Source organism: Protomyctophum parallelum, assembly GCF_964188405.1.
Source record: "Protomyctophum parallelum genome assembly, chromosome: 2".
Lineage (NCBI taxonomy): Eukaryota > Metazoa > Chordata > Actinopteri > Myctophiformes > Myctophidae > Protomyctophum > Protomyctophum parallelum.
Genome location: NC_139699.1, coordinates 18,109,193 through 18,136,249, shown reverse-complemented (window position 1 = coordinate 18,136,249; position 27,057 = coordinate 18,109,193). Strand labels below are relative to the sequence as shown.

The window sequence follows — 27,057 nt, the reverse complement described above, 5'->3', positions numbered from 1 at the left end:
CAAACGATCAAAACAACAATTCCTCTGCATTTTCTAATTGTGTAGAATTAACTTAAGTCATGCAGATGTTGAACAATAATGTAACTCTTGAGAGCGTAAAATGTAATGTTTAACTCTCAAGAGTTAAAGATGGTCCCCGGACCACTGGTTGAAAACCACTGCTTTAAGTGGTTAAGCTTGCCTCAGAGAGTCTGTGTGTTGTAAGTAGCTTACATGTACACATAGTATTGTATCATTAACTAATTTACCAGCAACAGCACCATCTGCTGGTGGCTCAGGGCACCATCCAGTCATTTAATAGGCAGAAGGCAGAATCTATTCTGAAAGCCATTTCACTCGGAAACCGAGAATCAGGAAGTGAAAATCAGCTACGTAACATGTCCCGTGATTGTCATTTTAATCCACCCAAAACATACTTTTTGTAACCGAGGATCATAATCGTTTTGAGAAATGAGTTGCAAATCAAGCTCGTTTTGACCCAAAAATCCATCAGTGTCCTTTATGTCACTGGTTCCCAAACACTGGGTCACGGACCAAGCATTTTTATGGGTCCCTTTATTTTTTTGTGGTTTCTTATTATTACTAGAGCGGGGTTCCCGTGGGAGCCTGAGCCTGAGCTTTTGTGGCGGTTCTGTACAACCGTGCTTATCACCTACTCAACACCGACATGCACTTATATCGTGATGTCAGAAGTTATGTCAGCGGTATCCCCTTTTATACCCATATATGGAGTTCTTTGTCAGGCATGCCCAAAGATGTCAGAATGATGTTGGAAGTCGGTGGACGAACCCGTATTTAGGCATGCCCAAATATGGAGTCTGGCCCGGGCAAAGGCCTTGTGATGTCATCTATGGCCCGGGCAGAGGCCTTTTGTGGCGGTTGTTCTGGACAACTGTGTGCCTGACCGACTCAACACCGGGCACTGCACTCCCTGTGGGGAACACGTGTGTCGAATTTGAAGTTGGTGGGACGAACTGTTCTCGAGTTATGTGGATTACAGACGTACACACAGAGACTTTTTCCCCCAGTAATTTCATGAAGAAATCAACGAGAAATCAAATAAATTCCATAAATTAGAAAACAAAAATGTTTAAGAAGTAGTGGAAATAGCCGAGCTTGTTATTTTCACTAGTTTGGGTCCCAGGGAGAGAGAGATCTGTCTCTTTTCGGGTCCCGCCAGGGTAAAAAAGTTTGGGAACCGCCGCTTTACGGTTGTCCGTGTTGTGTTTTGTTCCTGTGCTTGCAGACATCCAGCTGTACCACAGCGAGACCCTGGAGCTGATGCTGCAGCGCTGGTCCAAGCTGGAGAGGGACTTCCGCATGAAGAGCGGCCGCTACGACATCAGCAAGGTCCCCGACATCTACGACTGCGTGAAGTACGACGTCATCCACAACTCCACCCTGGGCCTGGAGGACACGATGGAGCTGTTCCGACTGTCCCACGCTCTGGCCGACATCGTCATCCCACAGGTATTAGTCAGGGGATATTTAACACTTTTTCTGCCCGCTAGGTGGTAGCATAAGCACAGCTGAGCTGTGTCAGAGCATTAGATATAGACAGAGTTACGCAAACTGCGTTCACTTCATGGAGCTTCAGTCCAATGGCGGCTCTCCTACATAGACTTCTATTGAGAATGGCGACAACCAACTGGGTCCTGGACCGGAAGTAGACAGACATGCATTAGACTCAGGCAACAGCCCAGCTTAAATCCCTTTATTTTAGATTGTTTTTTAGTAATAGTACAACATAAACATTAAAGAGACTTTAGTTGTTACTGTACAGTACTTTAAAACAGTTATCATGTTGCACACATGCTTAAAATAGCTCTTATTTGCGCCACCCTCGTTGAAAACAATGTATTTCCAACTCCAGCTTGTCTCAGTTTTGGCCGCATGAACAGCGCTCGAGCGCTCTGTTTCCGCTCCCTCAATATCGTAACTCTTCTATTAGATGGCTCTGAGCTGTGCCAGGCATATAGGCTCCCATTCTAATGAGACTCTGTTTAATTTCCGGGTTATCAGGGAGGTGTGGGGCTGTTGTTGTGAGGAGCTGTGATCATTAGCATTACCTCAAACTGTGTTTACCTCTCGTCAGAAACGGTTAGTTGTCCGGAGCGATGCGAGACAAAGTCACGAATTAAATCCGATCATCTGCTCAACATGGACAGCACTTGAAGCATTTCAGGGGTGAACCCTAGATACATGTCAGTGATCACAACAGCTGAAACGGTCCAGCGAGGTCGCCAATTTTTCTTATTGAGCTCCAAAAACATTGATGTTTTGTATGATCAACTGAATTTGAGCTCAATTCCAATGCAATGAGTTTTTTCCAGGTCCCGGCTCTATGCCGGGACCTGGACTATAACCGGTGTGTTCACATTTTTACAAAAAAAAGATAAGTTACAAAAATAATAATAATCAGTATAAAAGTACATTTTCGTCCAATGTCGTGTCAAACTATAGGGTTTTTATGCTTCTGAACCCATTCCAAGCATTAGTTTTGCACACAAAAAAAACTCCTTGGGCTAAATTCGGCCATATCCAAATGTGCTGACCTCATCACATTTGTGGCTGTATGGCCACAACGTCTATGTCCGTTATGATACAGAGACCGCCTTTTTAATGTTCCTTCCAGCGTGTCTCACAAGCTTTCTAATTCTCTCCAGGAATATGGCATCAACACGGTGGAGAAGCTGGACATAGCGTACGCCTACTGTCTCCCGCTGGTCAGGAAGATCCAACTGGACCTCCAGAGGACCCACGAGGACGAGTCTGTCAACAAACTGCACCCTCTGTGAGTCACCGAACACCGCTCAAAAATAAATGAGTGAATGAATAGGTTATGTGATAACTATATTTCCACACTCACTACCATAGGGCCACATTGCATATTACTGTCGTAGCAAAAATAGCCGATCTAAAAGTTTTAGATCAGCTATATTTGAATTGAAATCCTGAATAATTTAGCTACCCGTATATTACCAAATAGTAGCCCGGGCTGTTAATATGCAAAATCGATTCGGACCCCGGGCGTTTATAAGGAGCCGGGCCGTTATTTGCAGAAGGCTGTTATTTATTTTTGCACCGGCCTGCACAAGGCCATTATTTGGTTTCAGTATAAACATACAGTAACATGTAGTGCAAATATTGTCTGGAACTGGTATTACCGTAATCATAATAAAAAAAAACAAAGCTACAGTACATACAGTAAAGCATAGTATACTGTATAGGGGAACCCTGACTGTACCAATCTCAATGCTACCAATACTCATCATCCTCCTCCAATTTAGTGCAACAATATTGTCTATACAATATTGTCAACGCGTCGAGCCTCGGCGCGTTGTGAGGTTGTAACTTGTAGGTCTGCTATTTCTTTGCACACCAGCCACAGCTTTTTGCACCGGTCTGCACCTGGCCATCATTTGGTTACATACAGCTCCATGCAGTCATCTTATTTTAGTATGGTAAACAATAAAAATGGCAGGCAATGCATTTTGATTTAATTGTAAGAGGGAGCGTATCAACACACAGGTGTAACCACTACATGTTCTGATTGAGCATGGGGAAGCAGCGGACAAATAAATGATTTAATTATAAACTAGGCCTACGTACCGGTAGATTGCAATTGAATTATTATAGGCCATAATTTATAGGCCTACACTACACATAGCCTACTGTAGTACTGTGTGTAGTCAAGTGTCTAAACCCCACAGGTTACTGTTACAGGCGATAGAAAATGTAATGTCAAGCAGAGCCATGCAGTGCACGTGAACTGGCTTGAGCATATGCCGATGTTGACATCTCACTCCATATAATTTAATAAAAGCAAATTTACACTTCACGGATTATAGGCCATTTGGAATTAGAACAATCGGTTGAAGATTGCCCGAGAATAGCACGATTTAAATATCAACTATTTTGTTGCGCTATGAGGACTTCATGGTGGCGGTGTTTTATAGTACTATACTTGTGAGGACCTGGCTGGCTCCGCTTGAATTCATGAGTGGCGCTGGCGCACGCTGCGCACCGAAAATGGATGATCTTCAAGCTCACAAAGCGCTGTCATGCAACAACAGCTTGTAGATACACAGATGTCAATAAACATTTCACAGAATATATACCACTTTGAATTAAAACAATTGGTTGTGCATAGGCTGCAGGGCGGCACTTATAGCCTAGATAAGAAACTATAGCCTAGATTTGTTTTATGGATGTGGAGGACTGGTGTTGCTGTTGTGAGGTATGTGGCGTGCGGAGATCTGCAAACTCAACACGGTGAACACGCATATAATAATATAAACTAGAAAAAGTGCCCTTCCGGGAACAGGTCTCCACCAGGTTATCCACAGATCCGTGCAGTTAGAGGTAAAAACACTTTTCGGCCAGTTATAGCGCCACCTTGAGGCTGAGTTGAAATTGTTCATGTGGCATTTCGTCCTCGGCCTAGTGGGAATGTGGGTGCACAATTTCACGGAAATCACGCGATGTGTTCATGATTTGCAGCATTTTGTTTGAAACTGAGCACTCCTGTGAACTTTGGAAGCCAATCTTAACCAATCAGGATGGAGTCTGATAAATCTGAAAGACCCGTTTCGTTGAATGGCTCTAGAGAGACTGTGTACCAATTTGCGTGATGTTTGGACAAAATCTGTAGGTGTACTGTGCAAAAACGTGTTTTTCACAAAGCGGCCTCCTGGTGGCGCTATAACAGGCCGTTCTGGAAAGTTTGGGGCAGAGGTTCATGGTTGGCATCCAGGGAGTGTGTGTGCAAAATATGGCATTGAAAAACTTGTTTTGCACAAAGCGGCCTCCTGGTGGCGCTATAACAGGCCGTTCTGGAAAGTTTGGGGCAGAGGTTCATGGTTGGCATCCAGGGAGTGTGTGTGCAAAATATGGCATCGACCGGGTTAATGGTGGCCGAGATTAGCTGTTCACGGACACACACACGGACACACACACGGACACACACGCGGACGGACGGAGTGCAAAACATACTCTCCCCACATGCCTTCGGCCTGGTGGAGACAATGAGGGCTGAGGCTGATTAAATTAGCAAATAACAGCCCATGGGCCGTTATATGGAGTTATTACGCAAAATGGTGTCAGAACCTGGGCCGTTATTAGGTAGTGGGCGGCTATTTGAGCATGGACTGTTATTTGGTAATATACGGTATTTCTTTATTGGAATCCTTAAAAGTAATATTTTCATTTAATTTCAATGACTTTCAAATGCCTTTGAATACAGTTATGTTAACTTTATGAACTAAATACAAATACATTGGACATAAAAAGGACAATAAAATTTTAATACTACTCATTAAGCTACTAATTTAGAGTACTAAGTAATTAAAGCGGGTCATGTTTGCATGCTTCAAATTGTAACAGCTGAAATCAATAATATATAAGTTTCCCGATATTAACTTGAAGGCCACATTAAGTGAAGGTGGGGGCTGCATGTGGCCCCCGGGCCGCCAGTTGTCCATGTATTCAGTATTTTAGCTGTGACGTGAGCGCCCCCTCCTGAGATACTTCCGGGTCCTACTTTTGTGTCGCTTTTGTGTCCCCATGGAGTTATACTGTGACGCTCCGTCTGACTAAATCTGAGATGAAAACAACCACGAAAGTCTCATTTTACCGCTTTCCTCGCAACAACAAAGCTGCGCTGCTCTCCAAAATCTGGCTGTGACAGGCCGTCTGCCCCACATGGAATACTATCGCCATTTTATTTGATTGTGTCAACTAAATCCTCATTAATGCAAACTAGATTCAACATACTCAAGCCTGCACACATTGTAAATATCCCCCGAAATATTTTACCGAGCAAATGGACTCAATAATAATGATAATAATAGTCTTTATTGTCTCCACATCATATATTTTTGTTGTCATGGACACTTGTACAAAACATTAATAATTCTACTCGAGTTGGAAGCATTAAGACCCATTTTAACCCTCTATGGCTTCCTTTCTGAAAAATAACGTCAATTTAAAAAGATTCACGCGTTTAGATATTCTATTTACAATGGGATGCGGACGGGAGCTGGTGCCACTTGGACCCGGACGTAACGTAGCACTACAAAATGACGTCGGACTTAAATACTGAATTGTCTAGGACCTGGCTAAGATATGCATGCATTAACTTCATGGCAAGATGACAGCCGTATGCATTTGGTCTATTGAATATTCAAACATGAGTATTCTGAACATTTTGCCCAACATCAACGATGAACGTTTTAGTTTTTTTTCTTTTTTTCTCTGTGGTCAGATATTCTCGTGGAGTGATGTCCCCTGGACGCCACGTCAGGACACGCCTCTATTTCACCAGCGAGAGCCACGTCCACTCACTGCTCAGCATCTTCCGCTACGGAGGCCTTCTAGACGTGAGGACTCGCCACACACTGTCCCACACAGGACTGACCACACACTGTCCCACACAGGACTGACCACACACTGTCCCACACAGGACTGACCACACACTGTCCCACACAGGACTGACCACACACTGTCCCACACAGGACTGACCACACACTGTCCCACACACTGTCCCACACAGGACTGACCACACACTGTCCCACACACTGTCCCACACAGGACTGACAACACTGTCCCACACAGGACTGACCACACACTGTCCCACACAGGACTGACAACACTGTCCCACACAGGACTGACCACACACTGTCCCACACACTGTCCCACACAGGACTGACCACACACTGTCCCACACAGGACTGACCACGCACTGTCCCACACACTGTCCCACACTGGACTGACCACGCACTGTCCCACACACTGTCCCACACTGGACTGACCACACACTGTCCCACACACTGTCCCACACACTGTCCCACACTGGACTGACCACACACTGTCCCACACACTGTCCCACACACTGTCCCACACTGGACTGACCACACACTGTCCCACACAGGACTGACCACACACTGTCCCACACAGGACTGACCACACACTGTCCCACACACTGTCCTAAACAGGACTGACCACACACTGTCCCACACAGGACTGACCACACACTGTCCCACACACTGTCCTAAACAGGACTGACCACACACTGTCCCACACAGGACTGACCACACACTGTCCCACACAGGACTGACCACACACTGTCCCACACAGGACTGACCACACACTGTCCCACACAGGACTGACCACACACTGTCCCACACAGGACTGACCACACAGGACTGACCACACACTGTCCCACACAGGACTGACCACACACTGTCCCACACAGGACTGACCACACACTGTCCCACACACTGTCCTAAACAGGACTGACCACACACTGTCCCACACAGGACTGACCACACACTGTCCCACACAGGACTGACCACACACTGTCCCACACAGGACTGACCACACACTGTCCCACACACTGTCCCACACAGGACTGACCACACACTGTCCCACACACTGTCCCACACAGGACTGACCACACACTGTCCCACACAGGACTGACCACACACTGTCCCACACAGGACTGACCACACACTGTCCCACACAGGACTGACCACACACTGTCCCACACAGGACTGACCACACACTGTCCCACACAGCCATGGATGGATAGATGGATAGATAGATCTGCAGACCCCCATTTGTACAACTCTAGCAGTGATTTTATTTGATTCATTTATATTGTAAAATCATTGTTAATTTAACTCTGAGTCTGAGAGTGTACACAAGGAATCTGGTTCCACTCTCAGAGTTACAGTCCCACAAGGGTCCATTTGATTCCCAACTATAATTTTGCTGTGGGGGGCCCCCTGTAACCTTCTCAAGGATGGGTCCATTTGGTTCCATTTGTACACTCTCAGAGTTACAGACGTCCCACAAGGGTCCATTTGGTTCCTCCTAACTACAGTATAACTCCCTCAAGGACCCCTGGGGGTCCCCGGACCCCACTTTGAGAACCACGGCTGTAGATCATGTGTGCCCACACATTTTTTACGTGTGTGTGTGTGTGTGTGTGTGTGTGTGTGTGTGTGTGTGTGTGCGCGTGCGCACGCGTCAGGAGGAGAAGGACCAGCAGTGGAAGCGTGCCATGGATTACCTCAGCGCCGTGTCCGAACTCAACTACATGACTCAGATAGTAATCATGTTGTATGAGGACAACAATAAGGTAGTTGTTTTCGCCAGATATTTGTACCGTGTGTGTGTGTGTGTGTGTGCATTGACCTAGAGTGATCGTGTACCACACACACAAGTCCTGAGTAGAACTGGTACCAAGAGCATGGAGGCCACACCCCGTTATTCCGACCAGTTCCTTTCCCCTCCCATCAGCCTGATGGATTTTCACTTTTCCGATTACAATTTCTGTGTTAGCCGATACCGAATACCGATACCAGAGAATAATATATATAATAATAAAAATATATAAATATCTTATTTTGAAGTCCACCGACTGGGAATAGTGTTTGCTATCTACAGTAGCTATATATCTTGTGTTGTGTTTATAGCAGACTCCTCACTCAAATGTGCACTTGCAGTTTGGGCAACTCCAAAGCAAACTCCACATGCCCCAACATTTTATTTACCTGCCATAGTGTCAACCTCTTACCCCTGTGTCGGATCGGTGGTTAGACTGGCATATTCACCGATAGGGGCCGATCCGACATCTCTAAATTTCAAATAAAAGAAATAGCAAAAGTCCCACCAGCGTTACTTTAGCTGCTTTCATGTGACGCCGAGTATGATCCAGTAGGGAGTTAACTTAGTGGGGGGACACACACCAAAAGTTTAAATATAGAGATACATGATTTCTGGCCCGGCGGCGAGGATATTTCCAGCTGATTGCCCAGCCCTCCATTGTCTTTGTCCCCTCAGGAAGTGTCCTCGGAGGAACGTTTCCACGTGGAGCTGCACTTCAGCCCTGGTGTTAAAGGTGTGGAAGACGAGGACAACGCTCCCACTGGCTTTGGATTCAGGCCTGCTTCTTCTGAGGTAACGCTTCACATAGGAAATACATTCATACATGTCTATACATTAGAACAGTGGAGTAAAGTGGATTCAGGCCTGCTTCTTCTGAGGTAACACTTTCAATCACATAGGAAATACATTCATACATGTCTATGCATTAGTACACTGGAGTGGAGTAAAGTGGATTCAGGCCTGCTTCTTCTGAGGTAACACTTTGAATCACATAGAAATACAGTCATTCATGTATACATTTGATGAGGTCAGTGTCGTGATCTTCAGCTTGACGGACTGACTGACATGAGGCGTTACTGACTGACATGCAGGTTTTCATAGTAAACTGCGACCTGTGGTCTTTTTGTTAAAGGGGAGCAACGTTATTTAGGGCATAGAGCACCAAAGTCTGACATCACTGCCATTATTTCGTCTTAGTTTTTGTCATCATAGCTTAGTTTTCATTTAGTGTCCATGTAGTTTTCCTCAGTGAAAAAAGGTAGTCGACGAACATTTCTCTTCTTGGTTTTAGTCGAGGGAATCAACACTGGGTAGGATCTGGTAGAATCTGACATGGGTAGGTACAGCAGCGTATGACCTACTGTATGCTGTCCTATGGTTTATTCATGAACGCTTATTGTCATATTAGCCCTGCACTATTGTGTTTGTCGTTGTTGTCTTTAGAACGGGCAGAAGCAGACTGATCGCGGCAGCCTGGAGAACCTGTCGTGTGACGAAACAGACAGGGCCGTTCCACTGTCTGAACCCATCGGCATACAGAGGCGCTCCCCGCTCGTACGCAACCGCAAGACCGGTTCTATGGAGGTAAGGCCGAATGGCACCGCCGTTCACAGTAATGTAAGACCGGTTCTATGGAGGTAAGGCCGAATGGCACCGCCGTTCACAGTAATGTAAGACTGGTTCTATGGAGGTAAGGCCGAATGGCACCGCCGTTCACAGTAATGTAAGACCGGTTCTATGGAGGTAAGGCCGAATGGCACCGCCGTTCACAGTAATGTAAGACCGGTTCTATGGAGGTAAGGCCGAATGGCACCGCTGTTCACAGTAATGTAAGACCGGTTCTATGGAGGTAAGGCCGAATGGCACCGCCGTTCACAGTAATGTAAGACTGGTTCTATGGAGGTAAGGCCGAATGGCACCGCCGTTCACAGTAATGTAAGACCGGTTCTATGGAGGTAAGGCCGAATGGCACCGCCGTTCACAGTAATGTAAGACCGGTTCTATGGAGGTAAGGCCGAATGGCACCGCCGTTCACAGTAAGGTATACGTAAGCCATCATTCACACTCTGCTTCTCACGACATGAATTATAATCATTCAATTTTGAACGTTTAGTTACTGGTATGATGTCATGATTTGACGGCACGGCGTGCTGTCATGGACATTTAAATCTCCACGAGGAGATCTGTCGATTATGTTTTCCTTGACCTTGATCGTCTTTTCACAGCAGCCTCCTGATCATTCATATAAATAATTACCTGTCCGTCCATTCAACAACAACAACACATTGCCCAGCCCTAGTTTGAATGTATTTTGCATCTCTTGTTCGTTCGTTCTTTCTTTCTTTCTTTCTTTCTTTCTTTCTTTCTTTCTTTCTTTCTTTCTTTCTGCGTGCGTGCGTGTGTGTGTCAGGTCCTGTCAGAGATATCGTCCTCCAAGACGGCCAGTTACCGTCTCTTCCCCTCCTGCCCACGTCAGTCCCCTGAGATGAAGCAGAGTGGTCTAGGTATGTAATCTGTGTTGTTTTTGGCAGCAAAATGTGATTTTAGTTTTAGTCATAGTTCTCATTTAGTTTCAGTCACATTTTAGTCACCTGGCATGTTTTAGTGTTAGTCTAGTTTTAGTCGACTAAAATGTCACACGATTTTAGTCGACTAAATCTACAGTTGATTTAGTCGACTAAAATGTATTTTGGCGGGCCTTGATGCCGTCGTAATGGCTGATTTTACACTTGCTGAAAATTGTCGATCTACAAGCTCACAACGCGTCGCGCTGCGATGCGTTGTGAAAAAAGGTAGTCGACGAACATTTTTCGTCATAGTATTAGTCGACGAAAACAACACTGCATGCAATCTGTAGTCTGTGCTGTCGACCCCAGCAAGCCCCAAATAACAGCAACTAATCTTTAGAAACAAGACCCTTTTTCTTCTTTTCTTTTTTTTTGCAGAAAAAGAAGCCCAAAGTCGCTTATAATAACAGAGATGGCAACAGTGCCAGAGCATTGTTTGGATGACTGCATGCTGTGTGGCATGCACACTTAACCCTTCCCTCTCCCTCCCACAGTGCGCACACACACTGGCCTCAGTTACATGCACAAAATGTATTCAGAATGAATGAATCCATTCCAAACAGAGATTCATACCCGACTGTTTACATGGAACCTGAATAAGTATTCCTATTCCTCAATTGTTTACATGACCAAAGCATTCATTCGGAATATAACTTTGGACTATAGAGATGGCCAACCCATAACCGTTATCCCTTAAGAAATGAATAACACTATTACAACTACTATCTGATCAAATAAAATAAAAATATATTTTGAAGCGCAGTCCCTGCAACCACACGCAACCTCGACTCCACCCAAAACAGCCCAGAACAAAAAAACACACATGAAGCGGGTGAGATAAGTGGTGTTTGGGAAAGTTGCGCAACGTTGGATGGTCTAAAAGGATATATATGCGATATATCAGCGTGGTCAATGGCGAGGGTTTTCAGGAGTTGCTGCCTTCCAAAGGTTCTGGGTTCCATCCCTAGTATAACCCTGATCAGTCGAGTACGAGTCCGACCTACTGTTGGACGGCACTCGTCAGTCACCACAGAGAGCTATTTGATAATTACGTGCCACTATATTGACGAAGAGTGCACGTTAATTCATCCGTCAGTCAGCCGTCACACAGAATTTGCCCGACAGACACAGACAATTCCTGGTAGGTAAACTCAACGATGCAGTGGAGGCTTGGGGACTACTGGGAAAGTGTGCATGTGTTCACAACAACTCACGCCAATTCCCCCGCCTAGGTGGACTGGGACACAGTTACATGTTTCACCCATACACTGCAATTGGCAATGGCACTGTAATTCGCAGATGGGTTTGTAAATAGCGCATTTTATTATGGGGGGCAAAAAACTGGTGTATTTGTCTTTTTTTAATGGGTAAAACTTTCTGCACGCATAAAATTTCTCCAAATGGCCATCCCTCCTTGGACATGGGCAAAAAACACTATAGTCTACTAAGGGCAGACATTTGTAAAATATTTCATGTTTTCCACACTCCCAGTAGCATTCGGAATAAAGTGTTTATATGGTAGATCTATACCGATTCAAACGGTATATACCACCCCTCCAGACCGGAATGAAAGTTGGGATATTCTTCTATTCTAATTGAGGTGTTTACATCAGCATTTTTATTATGATGTCTGGAATGAATCCATTCATTCCGAATGAATTTCTGCATGTAAATGGGGCCACTGTAGCATCAAAAAGATGCCAAATGCCACCACGAGTGGTAGTCGTCTCTTCCTGGTTTTATAGACAGCTGGTGGATGGAAAATGAAGCTTGCGTGCAGCTTCCACTTGCCACGGCGGGGGCAAGTGGTAGCTGTCTAAAAACCAGGTGGAGACTCCTGAAAATAGCCGATCTACAAGCTCACAACTCGTCGCAGCGTGACGCATTGTGATCTGGTAGATCGGCTATTTTCAGCATGCAATTTTAGTCTAGTTTACATCTCTCGACGAAATTGTCAATACATTTGGTCTTAGTTTTAGTCACCATAGCCTAGTTTTCATGTAGTTTCCATTTTGTTTTCGTCAGTGGAAAAAAGGTAGTCGACGAACATTTTTCGTCATAGTTTTAGACAACGAAATTGACACTTGCTTAGTTGACGCCCATATCTGTCTTGTATTGCACCCTCAACAGGCTCCCAGTGTGCCGGCCTCTTCAGCACCACTGTCCTCGGGGGCTCCTCCAGCGCCCCCAACCTGCAGGACTACGCACGCACACACCGCAAAAAGTTCTCCTCCGGAAATCTGTCCTATCGAGACGGTATGTCGTTTTGAGATCCTAGTTTGCTCACCATTTATTAGCCCATAGAGACTCACAAGACATTTTGCTTTTGAGTGTTCCATTTTTTAGGCAGCTATTTGTATGTTTATTTTAATCATTTTTTTGGGGGGCCTTTTTCACTAAGGAAGTGTTTATCTCTCTGTGTAAATGTGTTGTCGCAAACCATTTCAGCCGAATGAATACTCATAGTCTTTTGAATAGTTTTCAATTTAGTTTTTGTCACATTTTAGTCACCTGGAATGTGTTAGTGTTAGTCTAGTTTTAGTCGACTAAATGTCATGAGATTTTAGTCGACTAAATCTACAGTTATACAGTCGACTAAAATGTATTTTGGCGGCCCTTGATGTCGTCGAAATGACTGATTTTACACTTGCTGAAAATAGCCGATCTACAAGCCGATCTACAAGCTGATCTACAAGCGCCATGTTGTGAGCTTGTAGATCTGCTATTTTCAGCATGTAACCAAGCGTAAAAAGACTTATACTGGATCTCTTGTCCACTAGTCCCTTCCTAACATTTTAGTCTAGTGTTTATTTGTCAACAAAATCGTAAATATATTTACTCTTAGTTTTAGTCATTGCAGCTTAGTTTTCATGTAGTTTCCATTTAGTTTTCGGCAGTGAAAAAAGGTAGTCGACGAACATTTTTCGTCATAGTTTTAGTCAACGAAATCAACACTGCTGGCCCGCAACAGGCCTTCTAAAATGTTCCAGAGTCCAGACATTCTGACTAATCCCTGTGTGCCTGTGTCTGGGAGGATCATGCGCTACTATCAGACAGGACTGCATTGGAGAAGAGAAGAGGAAGATACTGTTCACTTGTTCAGAGATGGAAGATATTAAATTATGCTCCACTACTTTAAAGTTATTTTCAGAATGCAGTGTAATATTATGTCGTTGGTTACCGTCGGGGGGGGGGGGGGGGGGGGGGGGGGGGGGGGGGGGGGGGGACACCCTTGTATGTCCAAAACGGTTGCTTTTCAGGATTAAAATTAAACAAAAAAAAAACATAAAAAGGGGAAATATGGACATGTCAGGTTTCTGCTCGACAGCAGTGTGTGTGTGTGTGTGTGTGTGTGTACTGTACACATCGTTGCTGTGTATGTTTGTGTGTATATATATTACTGTATACAGTAAATTATCAAATCAATCTATGATTATCGATATATTGTGTTTCATGACCTTTATAAAATGAACGTAACGTAACTGTTATTGTCATAACGTTCATTTTAAATCCATACAATTCATCGACAGTGGTTTTCTCTTCTATGTTGAATGAAGATGAATTGACCTCGTAGTGCTCAAGAGCCCAATCATCTCTACTTCTAACGTCAGAGAATCCTGTACCATATTCTAGCGTTTAAAATCAGAATGTAGAGACGCGTCCCCATTTTTCCTACCCGATTTCTCACCAGTGAGGGGTGGGAGGGCGAGGACCCTGTATGCAGATTCAAATACACTGCCTTATTTACTACAACACAAACAACCTTTACAACTGTTTTAGTTGCCTAAAGGTTCAAGATTCATAACTTGTAATATGGCTGTTTGTATTCTTTTAGGAAAAATATAAAAAGATACTCATGGAAAGGCTATATTATTTCATATTGACCCTATAAGCAATTTAGTATCATTTATGTAAGGTTTTGCCCACTGAAATGGTACCTCGTCAGATAATCCCCACACTACAACAACTTCCGTGAACTGTCCGATTTCACTGTAGTAGCCAAAGTAACACCAAAGTAGTAGTAGTTGTTTTGAATTAGCAAACTGGACTTTTGTACTGAATGTTTCCTTTATCCTCGTGCTGCACTTCTGTTTTCCCGTCCCGTTGTCCTTCCAAGTTCCAAGCCGTCATGGCGTCCAGACGACCCCTTCAGCCCCTCACTGTCACTGGTGTGAAATTGGGTAGGCAAAACTGTAGTGGATAAGGGCCTTGAGGTTTTCTACCCAGGTTTTGCTGCTCTGATGGCATCATAGCACACAGTTAACACTCATGGCGCCAAATTCGCTTCGGAAACCCGTCAGTTGACGGGTTAAGTTTTAACCCCAAAGGTCGCCATACCCGTCAGATGGCGGGTTGTAAGGTTTATATCAATTCCAAGCAGTCGAAGCTCAACACTAACCTTTCGTGTCACCCAGGCTCCCATCACAATGATCAATGCGCGCCCACTCCATAAGGATCCACTCATTGTCGTTTCTTTGCGGCTCGTTTTCTCAGAAGAATACTCCAAAGTTGTTTTAAGTCCAATCCGCCCAACGTTCAGATGTAAATAGTGATTTCTGATCGCATCGTGCCCGACATATTACTGCTTGTGGTGAAAACTAAGACATGTCGGCTGCTGCTCGTATTACTTTTTCCTCCTCCTCTCGCTGTGCAGGGCTGTGTGCCCCAGAAGTAGTTCCGGAAGTAGTACACCAGGAAAGTGTTAGAAACTCTTCTGTTGCCTGATCTTCTCCATCGTTAGGTTAATTTCTCATGTCTGTTGCATCATCCAGTGTTAATGTGCCACTTTGTGTTCAGAATGTGTTCGCCACCAGACTATCCCATACACATCCCGATACGTTGTGTGAGTTAAGCTCTGTTCAAAAAGAAAAGTAAAAGGGCAGGTACAAAAGCAGATGCATTGCAAAGAAAAGCAAGGCACCTTTGTACCACAATTTAAAACGGTAAACGGTATCCGTGAAGTGTCAGCCTTCATAAATATTCTATCAAATGACTTTTTGCCAGCCAGTGGCAGCAAATTTTGATTTTAGTTTTAGTCATAGTCTCTTGAATAGTTTTCCATTTAGTTTTAGTCACATTTTAGTTACCTGGAATGTCTTAGTGTTAGTCTAGTTTTAGTCGACTAAATATCATAGGATTCTAAATCTACAGTTGATTAGACTAAATCTACAGTTGATTTAGTCGACTAAAATGTATTTTGGCGGGCCTTGATGCCGTCGTAATGACTGTTTTTACACTTGCTGAAAATAGCCGATCTACTTGTAATAGCCCATCTGAAAATAGCTACACACGAGTCCGCGACGCGTTGTGAGCTTGTAGATCGGCTATTTTCAGCATGCAACTAAGTGTAAAATGACTTATGCTGGATTTCTTGTCCACTAGTCCCTTCCTAACATTTTAGTCTAGTTTTTATCTGTTGACCAAATTGTCAGTATAATATACTGACAATTTTGTCAACAAATAAAAAATCGTAGTCTTAGTTTTAGTCATAATAGCTTTCATTTAGTTTCCATTTAGTTTTCGTCAGTGTAAAATTTGAGTCGACGAACATCTTTCGTCATGGTTTTAGTCGACAAAAACAACACTGTTGCCAGCAGATAGCTGAGCTATATTCACACCCACAGTTTAATTTCCGGTAACGATACACACTCCTAGTACTGTTTTTCATTTGAATCTTTCTGCATTTAGAAACCATTCATAAAACTGAAATATTCAGTTAAGCATTAAATGTAACAGAAACATCCTACAGTAGTTTTAACATTTTGTCTGTTGTCATGTTGTCCACTAGGTGTCAGTGTGGTATCATGCAGACATTTTGAGCCGCCTGTTGGTCGTCATCGTCCATCATTTCAAATGTGTCCCTCTGGTACTGTAGTCCCTCTGGTACTGTAGTCCCTCTGGTACTGTAGTCCCTGTAGTGACATTAGTATGATGATATGTTTGTGTTTGAATGCGTTCTGGTCTGTGAATGTATATTGTTTGGCCATGTGTTTGTCTGCTAGAAGCTATCTAGTCTATCTTGATGTCATTTCCAGTTTAAAGTCTAGACCACTGGTGGAAGTTAGTGACTGAATAGTCTACGGTACTTTTGTGCAAGTCGGTAGTGGTTAAGACCCATGTGGGGAACAGATGCAACCATGGTAATCACACTTGTTTTTTTTTGTTGCTTTTGTTTTTGTTTTTGTTTTTACCTGTATCTCCAAAATCAAAATCATCACCAAAACCTCAATATCATTGTCATTTCATTTTGTCAATGAGTCAGATTTAAAGTAAACTCATCTGGGAGAGTTGGTGCCAGAAATGCCGGTCAGCCTCTCTCCTCTAAAGCCCGATGTATAGTTTCATGCCAGAAATAGCAGCTCACAATGTCTTGTGTGCTGCTGTGACGCTAATTGCGTACCCATTTTCGGTGTGCGGCTCCTCGCTCTTCACAACGTATAACTCTGGCCTTAACCCACTCTGTGGATCTGCAAAAAAAAAAAAAATGAAAATGTGTCGCAAATTTGGAATATATATTATTTCAGAGCGAACATTTTTAACTTGAATGTTTGCTTCTGGGGGTGCGAGGGGGCTCCATGGAACAACATCTGTTCAGATGGGGGTCCGCGGCCAAATACAGACCATTCTGGGGGTCCTTGACATGAAATATTCAGCACCACTCTCATATTGAAACATAGGTGTTGACGTCAGGGCTAAATGGGGCAACTCTTGCTGCCTCCAGGCCAAACAGTCCCAGTTGTTTTGTAGCTACACACAACGGAACGCCACACACAGTCATATCTTCCTCTTTAGATCACCCGCTTTGTTGAATGTACCTTTCTGATCTTAGCACTGTTGCGTGCGTTTCATAACGTAGGAATAGCGGGCAGGAGAGACAGTTTTACTGGTCCAGCAGCCACTGTGACACATGGTAACACAAGTGAACTTTTTTTATTTCCTCAGAGTTGTTGTCTATGCCGGCAGTAAAACGATTTTCTGTGTCGTTTGCAAACCATCCGACTAATGGTACGTCTGCTTCTTTCAAGTATCTTTCCTCCTCTTTCACCTCCCTCTGTCTTGTATGTCTTAACACTTTATATATTATTTCTCGTGGTTACACTACCATGGCCCCTCGAGCATTCCTGGTTTTCAGTCTCTTAATTTTTTGTCTTTATTTCCCCCCCATTAAACTTGGACTCTTAAGGCTAATTCATATTTCATCGCACGACACGTTGTGCCGCTAAACAAAAATGGCATATTTTAATGTAAACTGATTGTGTACAGTACGTCGCTGTTGTTGGCGTCTGGCCTTATAGTCGTTTAAGTCGGGAATCATTTTTTTGTCGAGCCACGCTCATCAGAAGTGTTGTGTGACGAAATACCAATTAGCCTTCACTTGTCTTAACACTGCCTGGCATTCTGTTTGTAACCAGGGTTCCCACCGCTCATGGAATAGGATGGAGTTTATAGACGGCACCTTTACAAAGCCTTCACTTTATCAGGAATCTGCTTGGAATGGTTTTTTTTGTTTCGTCCATTTTGTTTTACGCATTGCATTTCCTTAGCTGCTTGGTGCACAGTGGCTACTTCCCATAACAAGGCGATTCAAGTTTACTACATAATTCTGAATGTTTTCTTTTTTGGTGTTTTCAAAGTACTGCTTAAGAATGAGCTCTATATATACTGTATATCAAGTAGGAGGAAATAAATCTAAATGTTTTGCTTTGGCGTAAGCTGAGGCTGTGATCCCAGTTTGGACTTGGAATTAGATTTCCCCTAAAAACTATTTTGGTCTTTTAAAAAAAATGGATGGGATAAATTTATCAGTATGCAATTTCATTATTGGGTGAAGGGTGGGAACCCTGTGTAACATACTGGCATAAATTAGTAAATTTATCTCCATCACCCACTAATGGAGTATTCTTGGGTGGATAGATGTGCATACATAATATCATCTCAGATGTATGCATATGAACCATCTTTACTGCATATGTGAATGAAATCCATCGGTGAGAACACCACCACAGCAGCACACCCATGTTAACCCTTACCCTGTTTATTCCCTGTTTTAGATCAATCCTAATCTATTAGAACAGTGGTTTGCAACCCTTTTTGTGTCAAGGCCCACTATTTATTGGGCATTTGAGCCACGGACCACCATTCGATTAGATCTAGCCTCTCAGACTTTGAACTTTGAATATTTTGTTGGCAAACGATCAAAATAACAATTATTCTACATTCTCTAACCGTGTAGACTTATTGTAAATTAAGTAATGCAGATGTTTAACGCTCTCTCACTCTTGAGAGCTTGAAATGAAACCAAATGGACCCGTACAGGGTTTCATTGTACGCAAGAGCAAAAAAATCTCTAGGGGTCCATTTGGTTACCAACTCTGTGTCATTTAGCTGGGGACCACCTGGAACCCCCTCAAGGACCACTGGTTGAGAACCACTGTATTAGAAGGACAACAGCCGTGCTGACCGAGGACTCTCACCGTATAGAACTGTTTGATCATTTGAACCACTTCAGACCTATTAGCTCTATGCTTTTATGAGGAATAGCATAACTAGCTTATTTACAAGCTCACACAACAACACATCGCATAACATTGTGAGCTTTTAGATTGATTGTTTTCGCTATTATTTTTGGTAGATAAAAAAAAAAGAAGTTTGGCTACGATGGCATGTCCAAAGTAGGGACACCAGGTCAAAGTGGCTAATAACTGAATACTGTCATACTGTAGTCTTGATAAAACACCAGGTCAAAGTGGCTAATAACTGAATACTGTCATACTGTAGTATTGATAAAACAAAGTGGCTTATAACTGAATAAACGTTTTCTGTCATACTGTAGTCTTGATAAAACAAAGTGGCTAATAACTGAATAATATAATAACTGAATAAACGCTTTCTGTCATACTGTAGTCTTGACAAAACAAAGTGGCTAATAACTGAATAAACGCTTTCTGTCATACTGTAGTCTTGATAAAACAGGGAAAGGGTTAAAGCATCGTTTGTCCATTCCCCTACAGTAGGCTCTGTCTGTCATGAACTGGAATGAATGTGAAAAAATATTTCCTTTTCTTTGTAAAAGGCATATATATATATTATGCTTTAATGCTCTTCAACATTTTCAGTTCAAACAAAGGGCAATTGTTGAAGTTAGTAAATGATTAACTTCAACACAGGATGTTTCTAATAGCAATGCTTTTATTGATTCCATAATATGTATAGTTGGAGGGTTTTTATAGTTGTGTGGTGAACCTAAAGGTTATTAGGCTCATTTATACTTTGACACATTTTTCTTTTTCTCAGGAAAAAAAGTTATTTTCAGAAAGGATCCCTGTCGTACCACAAAAAGTTGAAATTAGGCTTGAGGCAACACCCGTTTCTTTGCTTCCATCTTCTTTCAAGTTCTCCTGGAAGGTTGGCCGGCGCTTCCTTAGCCTTGGAGTCAAATGGAATGGTTCCAAAAGGCATGCATGAGCGATGATGGCTGATCCCATGATGGTGCATTTTGTGGATTGAATGAGACACGGGCAGTTCTTTTACCGATATTATGGAAACACCTGTTGCTTTCTTTGTTCTTTGCTGTGTTGGGATTTGTGTGTGTGTGTGTGTGTGTGTGTGTGTGTGTGTGTGTGTGTGTGTGTGTGTGTGTGTGTGTGTGTGTGTGTGTGTGTGTGTGTGTGTGTGTGTGTGTGTGTGTGTGTGTGTGTGTGTGTGTGTGTGTGTGTGTGTGTGTGTGTGTGTGTGTGTGTGTGTGTGTGTGTGTGTGTGTGTGTGTGTGTGCGTGCGTGCGTTTTTCTTTTTTTCACCCAGCATTCCAGTTGAATGCAACTGTGAGAGCTGTCATAATGAGCAGAGTGAGGAAATATAAAAGCCAATACCCCCAAAATGCTTTAAGCAGATTATTAACCCTGTTATATATTTTTCCCCATTAATATTAGGAATAGTACCACAAGTCACATGGTCTTAAATGATATGACGCAAAGCATCCTCATTGTGATTCATATCATTCATTCTAGTAGATGATGTATTTCCATCTAGCTGGTGGACTTTGACAGCTATAAAGGTCATGTGTCTAAAGCGCCCCAACGCCACCTGAAACGCTCCACGTGGCAACAAGCATCCTGTGAACGACTAACGCAGTCTGTCGCTGTTTTTGGATTGGAGAGTATGGCGCAGCGATACTCTGCGTTACAGACAGTACGTAGTGTACTGTACTGCAGTATATGTACAGTAGTATGCGCGTGGTCGACACGTGTACTGTACCGGCCTCACAATCTGGTGTATTGCCACGTTTTTGGAGAATGTGTTCACATATCTCACACTCACTCCTCTGCAGAGTCTCTCTGTATCACGTCGTACAAAGTGTTGTCCTGGGAACATTTTGAGGCTCCAACCTTTTGTTTCGTTTAGCCCTAGATACTGTGGAGGAGCGACGTGTCATGGTCTGTACCACAGTGGCTCTGGCTTTAGGAGAGACGTGTCATGGTCTGTACCACAGTGTGGCTCTGGCTTTAGGAGAGACGTGTCATGGTCTGTACCACAGTGTGGCTCTGGCTTTAGGAGGACGTGTCATGGTCTGTACCACAGTGTGGCTCTGGCTTTAGGAGAGACGTGTCATGGTCTGTACCACAGTGTGGCTCTGGCTTTAGGAGGACGTGTCATGGTCTGTACCACAGTGTGGCTCTGGCTTTAGGAGGATGTGTCATGGTCTGTACCACAGTGGCTCTGGCTTTAGGAGGACGTGTCATGGTCTGTACCACAGTGTGGCTCTGGCTTTAGGAGGATGTGTCATGGTCTGTACCACAGTGGCTCTGGCTTTAGGAGGACGTGTCATGGTCTGTACCACAGTGTGGCTCTGGCTTTAGGAGGACGTGTCATGGTCTGTACCACAGTGGCTCTGGCTTTAGGAGGACGTGTCATGGTCTTTACCACAGTGGCTCTGGCTTTAGGAGGATGTGTCATGGTCTGTACCACAGTGTGGCTCTGGCTTTAGGAGGACGTGTCATGGTCTGTACCACAGTGTGGCTCTGGCTTTAGGAGAGACGTGTCATGGTCTGTACCACAGTGGCTCTGGCTTTAGGAGGACGTGTCATGGTCTGTACCACAGTGTGGCTCTGGCTTTAGGAGGATGTGTCATGGTCTGTACCACAGTGTGGCTCTGGCTTTAGGAGGACGTGTCATGGTCTGTACCACAGTGTGGCTCTGGCTTTAGGAGGACGTGTCATCGTCTGTACCACAGTGTGTCTCTAGCTTTAGGAGGATGTGTCATGGTCTGTACCACAGTGTGGCTCTGGCTTTAGGAGGACGTGTCATGGTCTGTACCACAGTGTGGCTCTGGCTTTAGGAGGACGTGTCATGGTCTGTACCACAGTGTGGCTCTAGCTTTAGGAGGACGTAACATGGTCTGTAACTCTGTACCACAGTGTGGCTCTGGCTTTAGGAGGACGTGTCATGGTCTGTACCACAGTGTGGCTCTAGCTTTAGGAGGACGTAACATGGTCTGTAACTCTGTACCACAGTGTGGCTCTGGCTTTAGGAGAGACGTGTCATGGTCTGTACCACAGTGTGGCTCTGGCTTTAGGAGAGACGTGTCATGGTCTGTACCACAGTGTGGCTCTGGCTTTTTGCTTGTGGCAGAGAATGTGTTGCAGGGAGTGCTGGTTGTTGTTGTTGTTGGGGGGGGGGGGGGGATTGCAGTGAACAGTGTTTTCTTTGAATGTGTCCATTTATTTTTTTATTCGGCATCTGGGTGGTTTGGCCTGAACGTATTGGAACATGCTGTTTGATAGCTGGGGATGGGGATTAGCTGTGGGCTGCTTTTCTTGACTTTCCCTCCTCCCGCCTCTCACTCACACACACACACACACACACACACACACCGACCCCCCTGCTCTGTCCAAAATGACAGGTCCTCTCCTGCTACCCCACCCCACACCTCTTCCCCTCGTCTCTATCATACCTTGTCTCAACAAGTTCCCTCCCACCTTGCCATCAGCTTATAATAATCTATTGCAGTGGTTCTCAAACATTAAAGAAATAATAATAATTCAAAGACCCCCCCCCCCCCCATAACTCGTGAGTGTGTACAACAGGAACCAAAATATGGACCAGAGTCCATTTTTGGTTCAATGTGTACACTTCTCAGTGACCGACCCTGTAAAGATGATCCATTTATAGACCCTCAATGAACCATGAGAGGGTCCCTGGAGGCCCCCACTTTGAGAACCACTGATCTACTGGCCCCTCACATCATCATCATCATCATCATCATCATCATCATCATCATCATCATCATCATCATCCTATTTCTCCAGCCAGCGTATGTCTTCTATCTCTTCATCTCTTTTGCACCTCCTCTCTTCCTCCATCACCTCCTCCTCCACTGCTCTGTCCTTCCTTCCTCGCTCTCCCTCTTCTCCCCCAGAGCCCCTGGAGGAGCACCACGTGGCCCAGCTGTTGAGGCGTTTCTCCACAGACCTCAGCCTGGGCGGGGGGCACGGGCAGCTCTCGCTGGACGGGGCGCTGGCCCACCACCTCCACCAGTGCTCCTACCACCTCCGCCTCTTCCGAAACTGGCTCATCTCCGGCCAGGACCCTCTAGAGTACCTCTACGGTCAGCCCCCCCCCCCCCCCCCCCCCCCTCACCCCACCCCACCCCCCCCTGGCCCTCCCTCCCGCCGCTCCCTCCATAACCGCCTTGCCTTCAAGCGCCTTTTCAGAAAAAAAAGAGCACTGCTGCTCCTGGTTTTTATAGTTTGGACTGTGCTTCTGCTGCGGGTTGATTCCTATATCTGCTTTGCATTTGATATTTCTGCATGCTTGCCTTGCCTGATACTTTGGTTATACAGGTTGGAGTTTCATTTTCTTTTTAGCTTTTCGGAGCAGTTGCGTAGCTCTAGTTTGACGTTCGTTCCAACACTACGGTGTCTGCCCCCCATACTACTAATATTTAACACTTTATGTGTTTTATTCATAAATGTACGTGTAACCGAGGCTCAGTCTAAATCAAGAGCCTGATATGGTCTGGGAATTACAGCCGAGAGGTCCCACCTTAGTTCAGTAGTAAGGGATAGAAATGGGAGCTCTTGAGGCAGGCTATATGGGTTCAATAGTCAAAGGTGAGTAAGTCACAACTAAAGTTCCAAAGCTTAATTCTACTGGTAAACCTGCTAGGCGTATATTTATAATGTTGCGATGTTAGAGGTGATTTATAATGTCGCGATGTCAGAGGTGACATCACCTCTGACACCACGGTTGTGATGTCGGAGCGACACTTCGTTCCTTCGTAACAGTACGCCCTACTTTAATCGATCATACTAAACTACAGCATCACAAAAGCATCCAAAGTAGCAGATCCGCAAGCTCCAAGTGTGGCGTAAAGAGACACATTTTGAGCTTGTAGATTTGTACTATTTATGAATCTGAGGAACAGCTGGACACCGACAGACGATTTAAACCTTCACTGGCGTTGTAGGTAATTAGTTATTAGTTAGGCAATTTCCCAGGGGATATTGAAACTGACTTTCCTAGAAAAGCACAGCATTTTTTATTTATTTTATTTTATTTTGTACTTTTGCGAGTCATCCATTCACCTGGGGCTGTAATCTGCCCGCATGCACCTTTTCTCCTCTTTCTTTCTGTCATAAACACTCATACTCATTACTACTCAGTACCCCCACAGCTCTATGACCATGCCATATACGGTAGCTGCTAAATTCTGTGTTCCCCTGCGCACTCTTTTCTCATGGGTTCATACTGCGAAAACAGATAGATAGATAGATGGATACAGTAGTTGATTGTCGTGGAAGATACTGAGTTTTTTCCCACACTGACAATTCCTAGTCTTGATGATGGAACCTTTTGTTGGATGTAAAATCAGTATGCGGTAATTCAGATGGAAACCATTCGTCTCGGCGACCTTCCAATCCTTTCATTTATGGTCGCTCGTGTCTCACTCCTACTGTAACATAGCAGATCTGCAAGGTCATCCACGACACATTTGGGATCGGTTAGATTAGGCATTTTCAGTGCGTCGGTCTTAAAAACGCTCTCATGACAAATGTTTGGTCTGAACTAGGCTTTAGCCTGCAGGGAAGATGGACATGTCTCTATACAGTACAGAGTGCTCCTAATAGTGTGAATGTGGTTTGCTCTCCTAACATACCCTAACTGGCATGTGATGTTTGCTTGTGTTTTTGTAACCCACTACTCGCATCTTGAGTGGCTTTGCAAAGTATAATCCGCTTCTAATTTCTTTATTTTTGAATATAATTTGGCTCCGAAATAGGGCTGCACAATTATGGCTAAATGATTTTCACGTTTCATGATTATTAATACCATCTACTGTTAACAAAGACTTTTGTTGGAAAAAAATATAACATTATTTTCTTAATGTCTTTGTAGTTCATTATGCTTATCGTTGTAATATCTTTGGTTCAATTATATAGTATGTAAAGGCCGCTGTGATTTTATTGTAACTGGGAGCCTGGTGAATGAGGAGATGGGTTTGTAGTTCTGGTTATTAACCTCTTAAACCCAGACCTGAGTTGGCTCTGTACTTCTACGCTAAATCTCTTAACCGATCAACCCTCAGGCGTTGTGAGCGTCTGTAGATCGGCTATTTGTGGTGAATGTTCCACCCAGAGCAGGGGGTTCAACCCTTGAGTACTGGTGGTGAGGAGACAACAATGTTTGAAGGAATCGCCATGTTTCACGATTACGTCATTGTGAAACATAAAAATTGATTAATTGTGCAGCCCTACACCGAGGCATGGTTTGATGTTTTGTGGCCGTAAAAACAGCTCTTGGTGGTACATGTGACATTTGCATGTACAGTAATATTTAACTAACAGGAGGAAGAACTGCCTTTCAGTAAACCTATTGGACCTTTGCTGTGGGCAGAGACGAGCTTTGACTGCATTATGGTGCTGTTACAGCCCGCCGTGTGTGATGGTGTTTGGTTTGACTAGAAAGGGCTGCTTGAAAGACAAAACGGTATGTTTGGGAGATCTGCTTGCCTTTGCAAATACCGAAGCTTGACGTGTTCGAGGCTTTAGACTTACTGGAGTGAGATGTGCACACCCGCTAGCCTTTGATAATATGGTTTTAAGAGGGGACATCTAGTGTGCTTTTGTGCTTTTGTGCCTGTGTGTAGTTGAAACCATAGCAGGGGCTGGCAGGGATCCACAAATGCGGCTAGCAATTTTGTGAAAGTCTTGTCATGTTTTTTTTGTTTTTTTTCAGCAGTTCCCAAGTGGTCCCAAGGTGAGATTGTAGATGGGGGGGGGGGGGGGGACTACTGTAAAGAGGTCCTTCTGTACAGGATCAGACGCCGCACTGTGTGATGGGTGGCATTTGGGCATAAGATTCTTCCTGTTTCTCCATGCTGTATAAAGACCAGTCTTAACTGAGGGCTGTTGGGCCTGTGGCTTTCTCCTCTGCTGCAGGCTTCGAGGGCTGTTCCATGGTGCCCTCCATCTATCCCCTGGAGACCCTGCACAACTCGCTATCGCTCAAAAAGGTCTCCGACTTCCTCACCGACGTGTGCGCCAACGCAGGCGACGCACACGCCAGGACGACACGAGGTAGGGAGCTGGCACCAAAAAATAAAGTGAACCTTGGAGCGCCGATCAAGCAATGCCCGATTGTTGGATCCGATTGCTAGACCACCCATTACCAATGTTTTTTGACCAATGTTTTTGCCAAATAGCTCACAGTGTGACACAATGCAACGCGTTGTGAACTTTTATATTGCCTAATTATCGATCTACAAGCTTTATAATGACATGTTATGTTATAATCAGATTGAAGGTGTCTAAAGTCGGGACACATTGGCTGCATAATATCCATTACCCACCATTACAGCACTCGATGAGCTCTGTATTTTAACGAGTGTTTCCTGGTCTTCCCTACAGCTCTCTCTGCCATGTTTGACAGCCAGAACCAGCCGTCCGTGGACTCGTTCATCCCCCAGAGAATCCTCTCATCCTCCTGCTCCCTCCGATCGCGCACCGATAGACCACCTTGGTGTAAGTCTCATCACAGGCATCTCCAGACTCACCTCAATAGTATGTATTAGTTGCCTAAAGGGCCTTGCAAACGTGAAGCGAGGAACGCAGGTGTTGTTGCCTGGGTCAACACAGGTCTCCTCCAGGTCTGTTGAAGAGGGGCGCAACAACGCAAGCGTAAAAAAAAGCTAAACAGAATCCAGGTCTGGTGAGTCGCGTGAGTCGCATGCAACAAATTCACGGGACCTTCTCCGCGCAAAAACGCAGGTCTCATTGGAAATGAACTATAGGCACGTTTTATCGCTCCCCGTTTGCAAGGC

The 27,057-nt window shown here is 44.4% G+C and overlaps 1 protein-coding gene across 5 annotated transcripts in view; it reads left to right on the top strand.

The window, feature by feature from the left end:
* LOC310854999 (inositol hexakisphosphate and diphosphoinositol-pentakisphosphate kinase 2-like) overlaps positions 1-27,057 on the top strand; it is a 70,578-nt gene that overhangs the window by 39,169 nt on the left and 4,352 nt on the right. Inside the window, exons 19-30 of one of the 5 annotated variants that reach the window (XM_083759810.1) lie at positions 1,247-1,470; positions 2,667-2,794; positions 6,266-6,380; positions 8,036-8,143; positions 8,848-8,964; positions 9,616-9,756; positions 10,583-10,676; positions 12,870-12,995; positions 17,682-17,744; positions 23,155-23,343; positions 26,177-26,314; positions 26,645-26,758. In XM_083759810.1, coding sequence (XP_083615936.1) covers positions 1,247-1,470; positions 2,667-2,794; positions 6,266-6,380; positions 8,036-8,143; positions 8,848-8,964; positions 9,616-9,756; positions 10,583-10,676; positions 12,870-12,995; positions 17,682-17,744; positions 23,155-23,343; positions 26,177-26,314; positions 26,645-26,758 — 1,557 coding nt within the window. Of the gene's footprint in view, positions 1-1,246; positions 1,471-2,666; positions 2,795-6,265; positions 6,381-8,035; positions 8,144-8,847; positions 8,965-9,615; positions 9,757-10,582; positions 10,677-12,869; positions 12,996-16,527; positions 16,606-17,681; positions 17,745-23,154; positions 23,344-26,176; positions 26,315-26,644; positions 26,759-27,057 lie in introns of all 5 variants that reach the window. The other 4 variants (XM_083759812.1, XM_083759811.1, XM_083759813.1 and 1 more) reach the window with 4 other exon arrangements.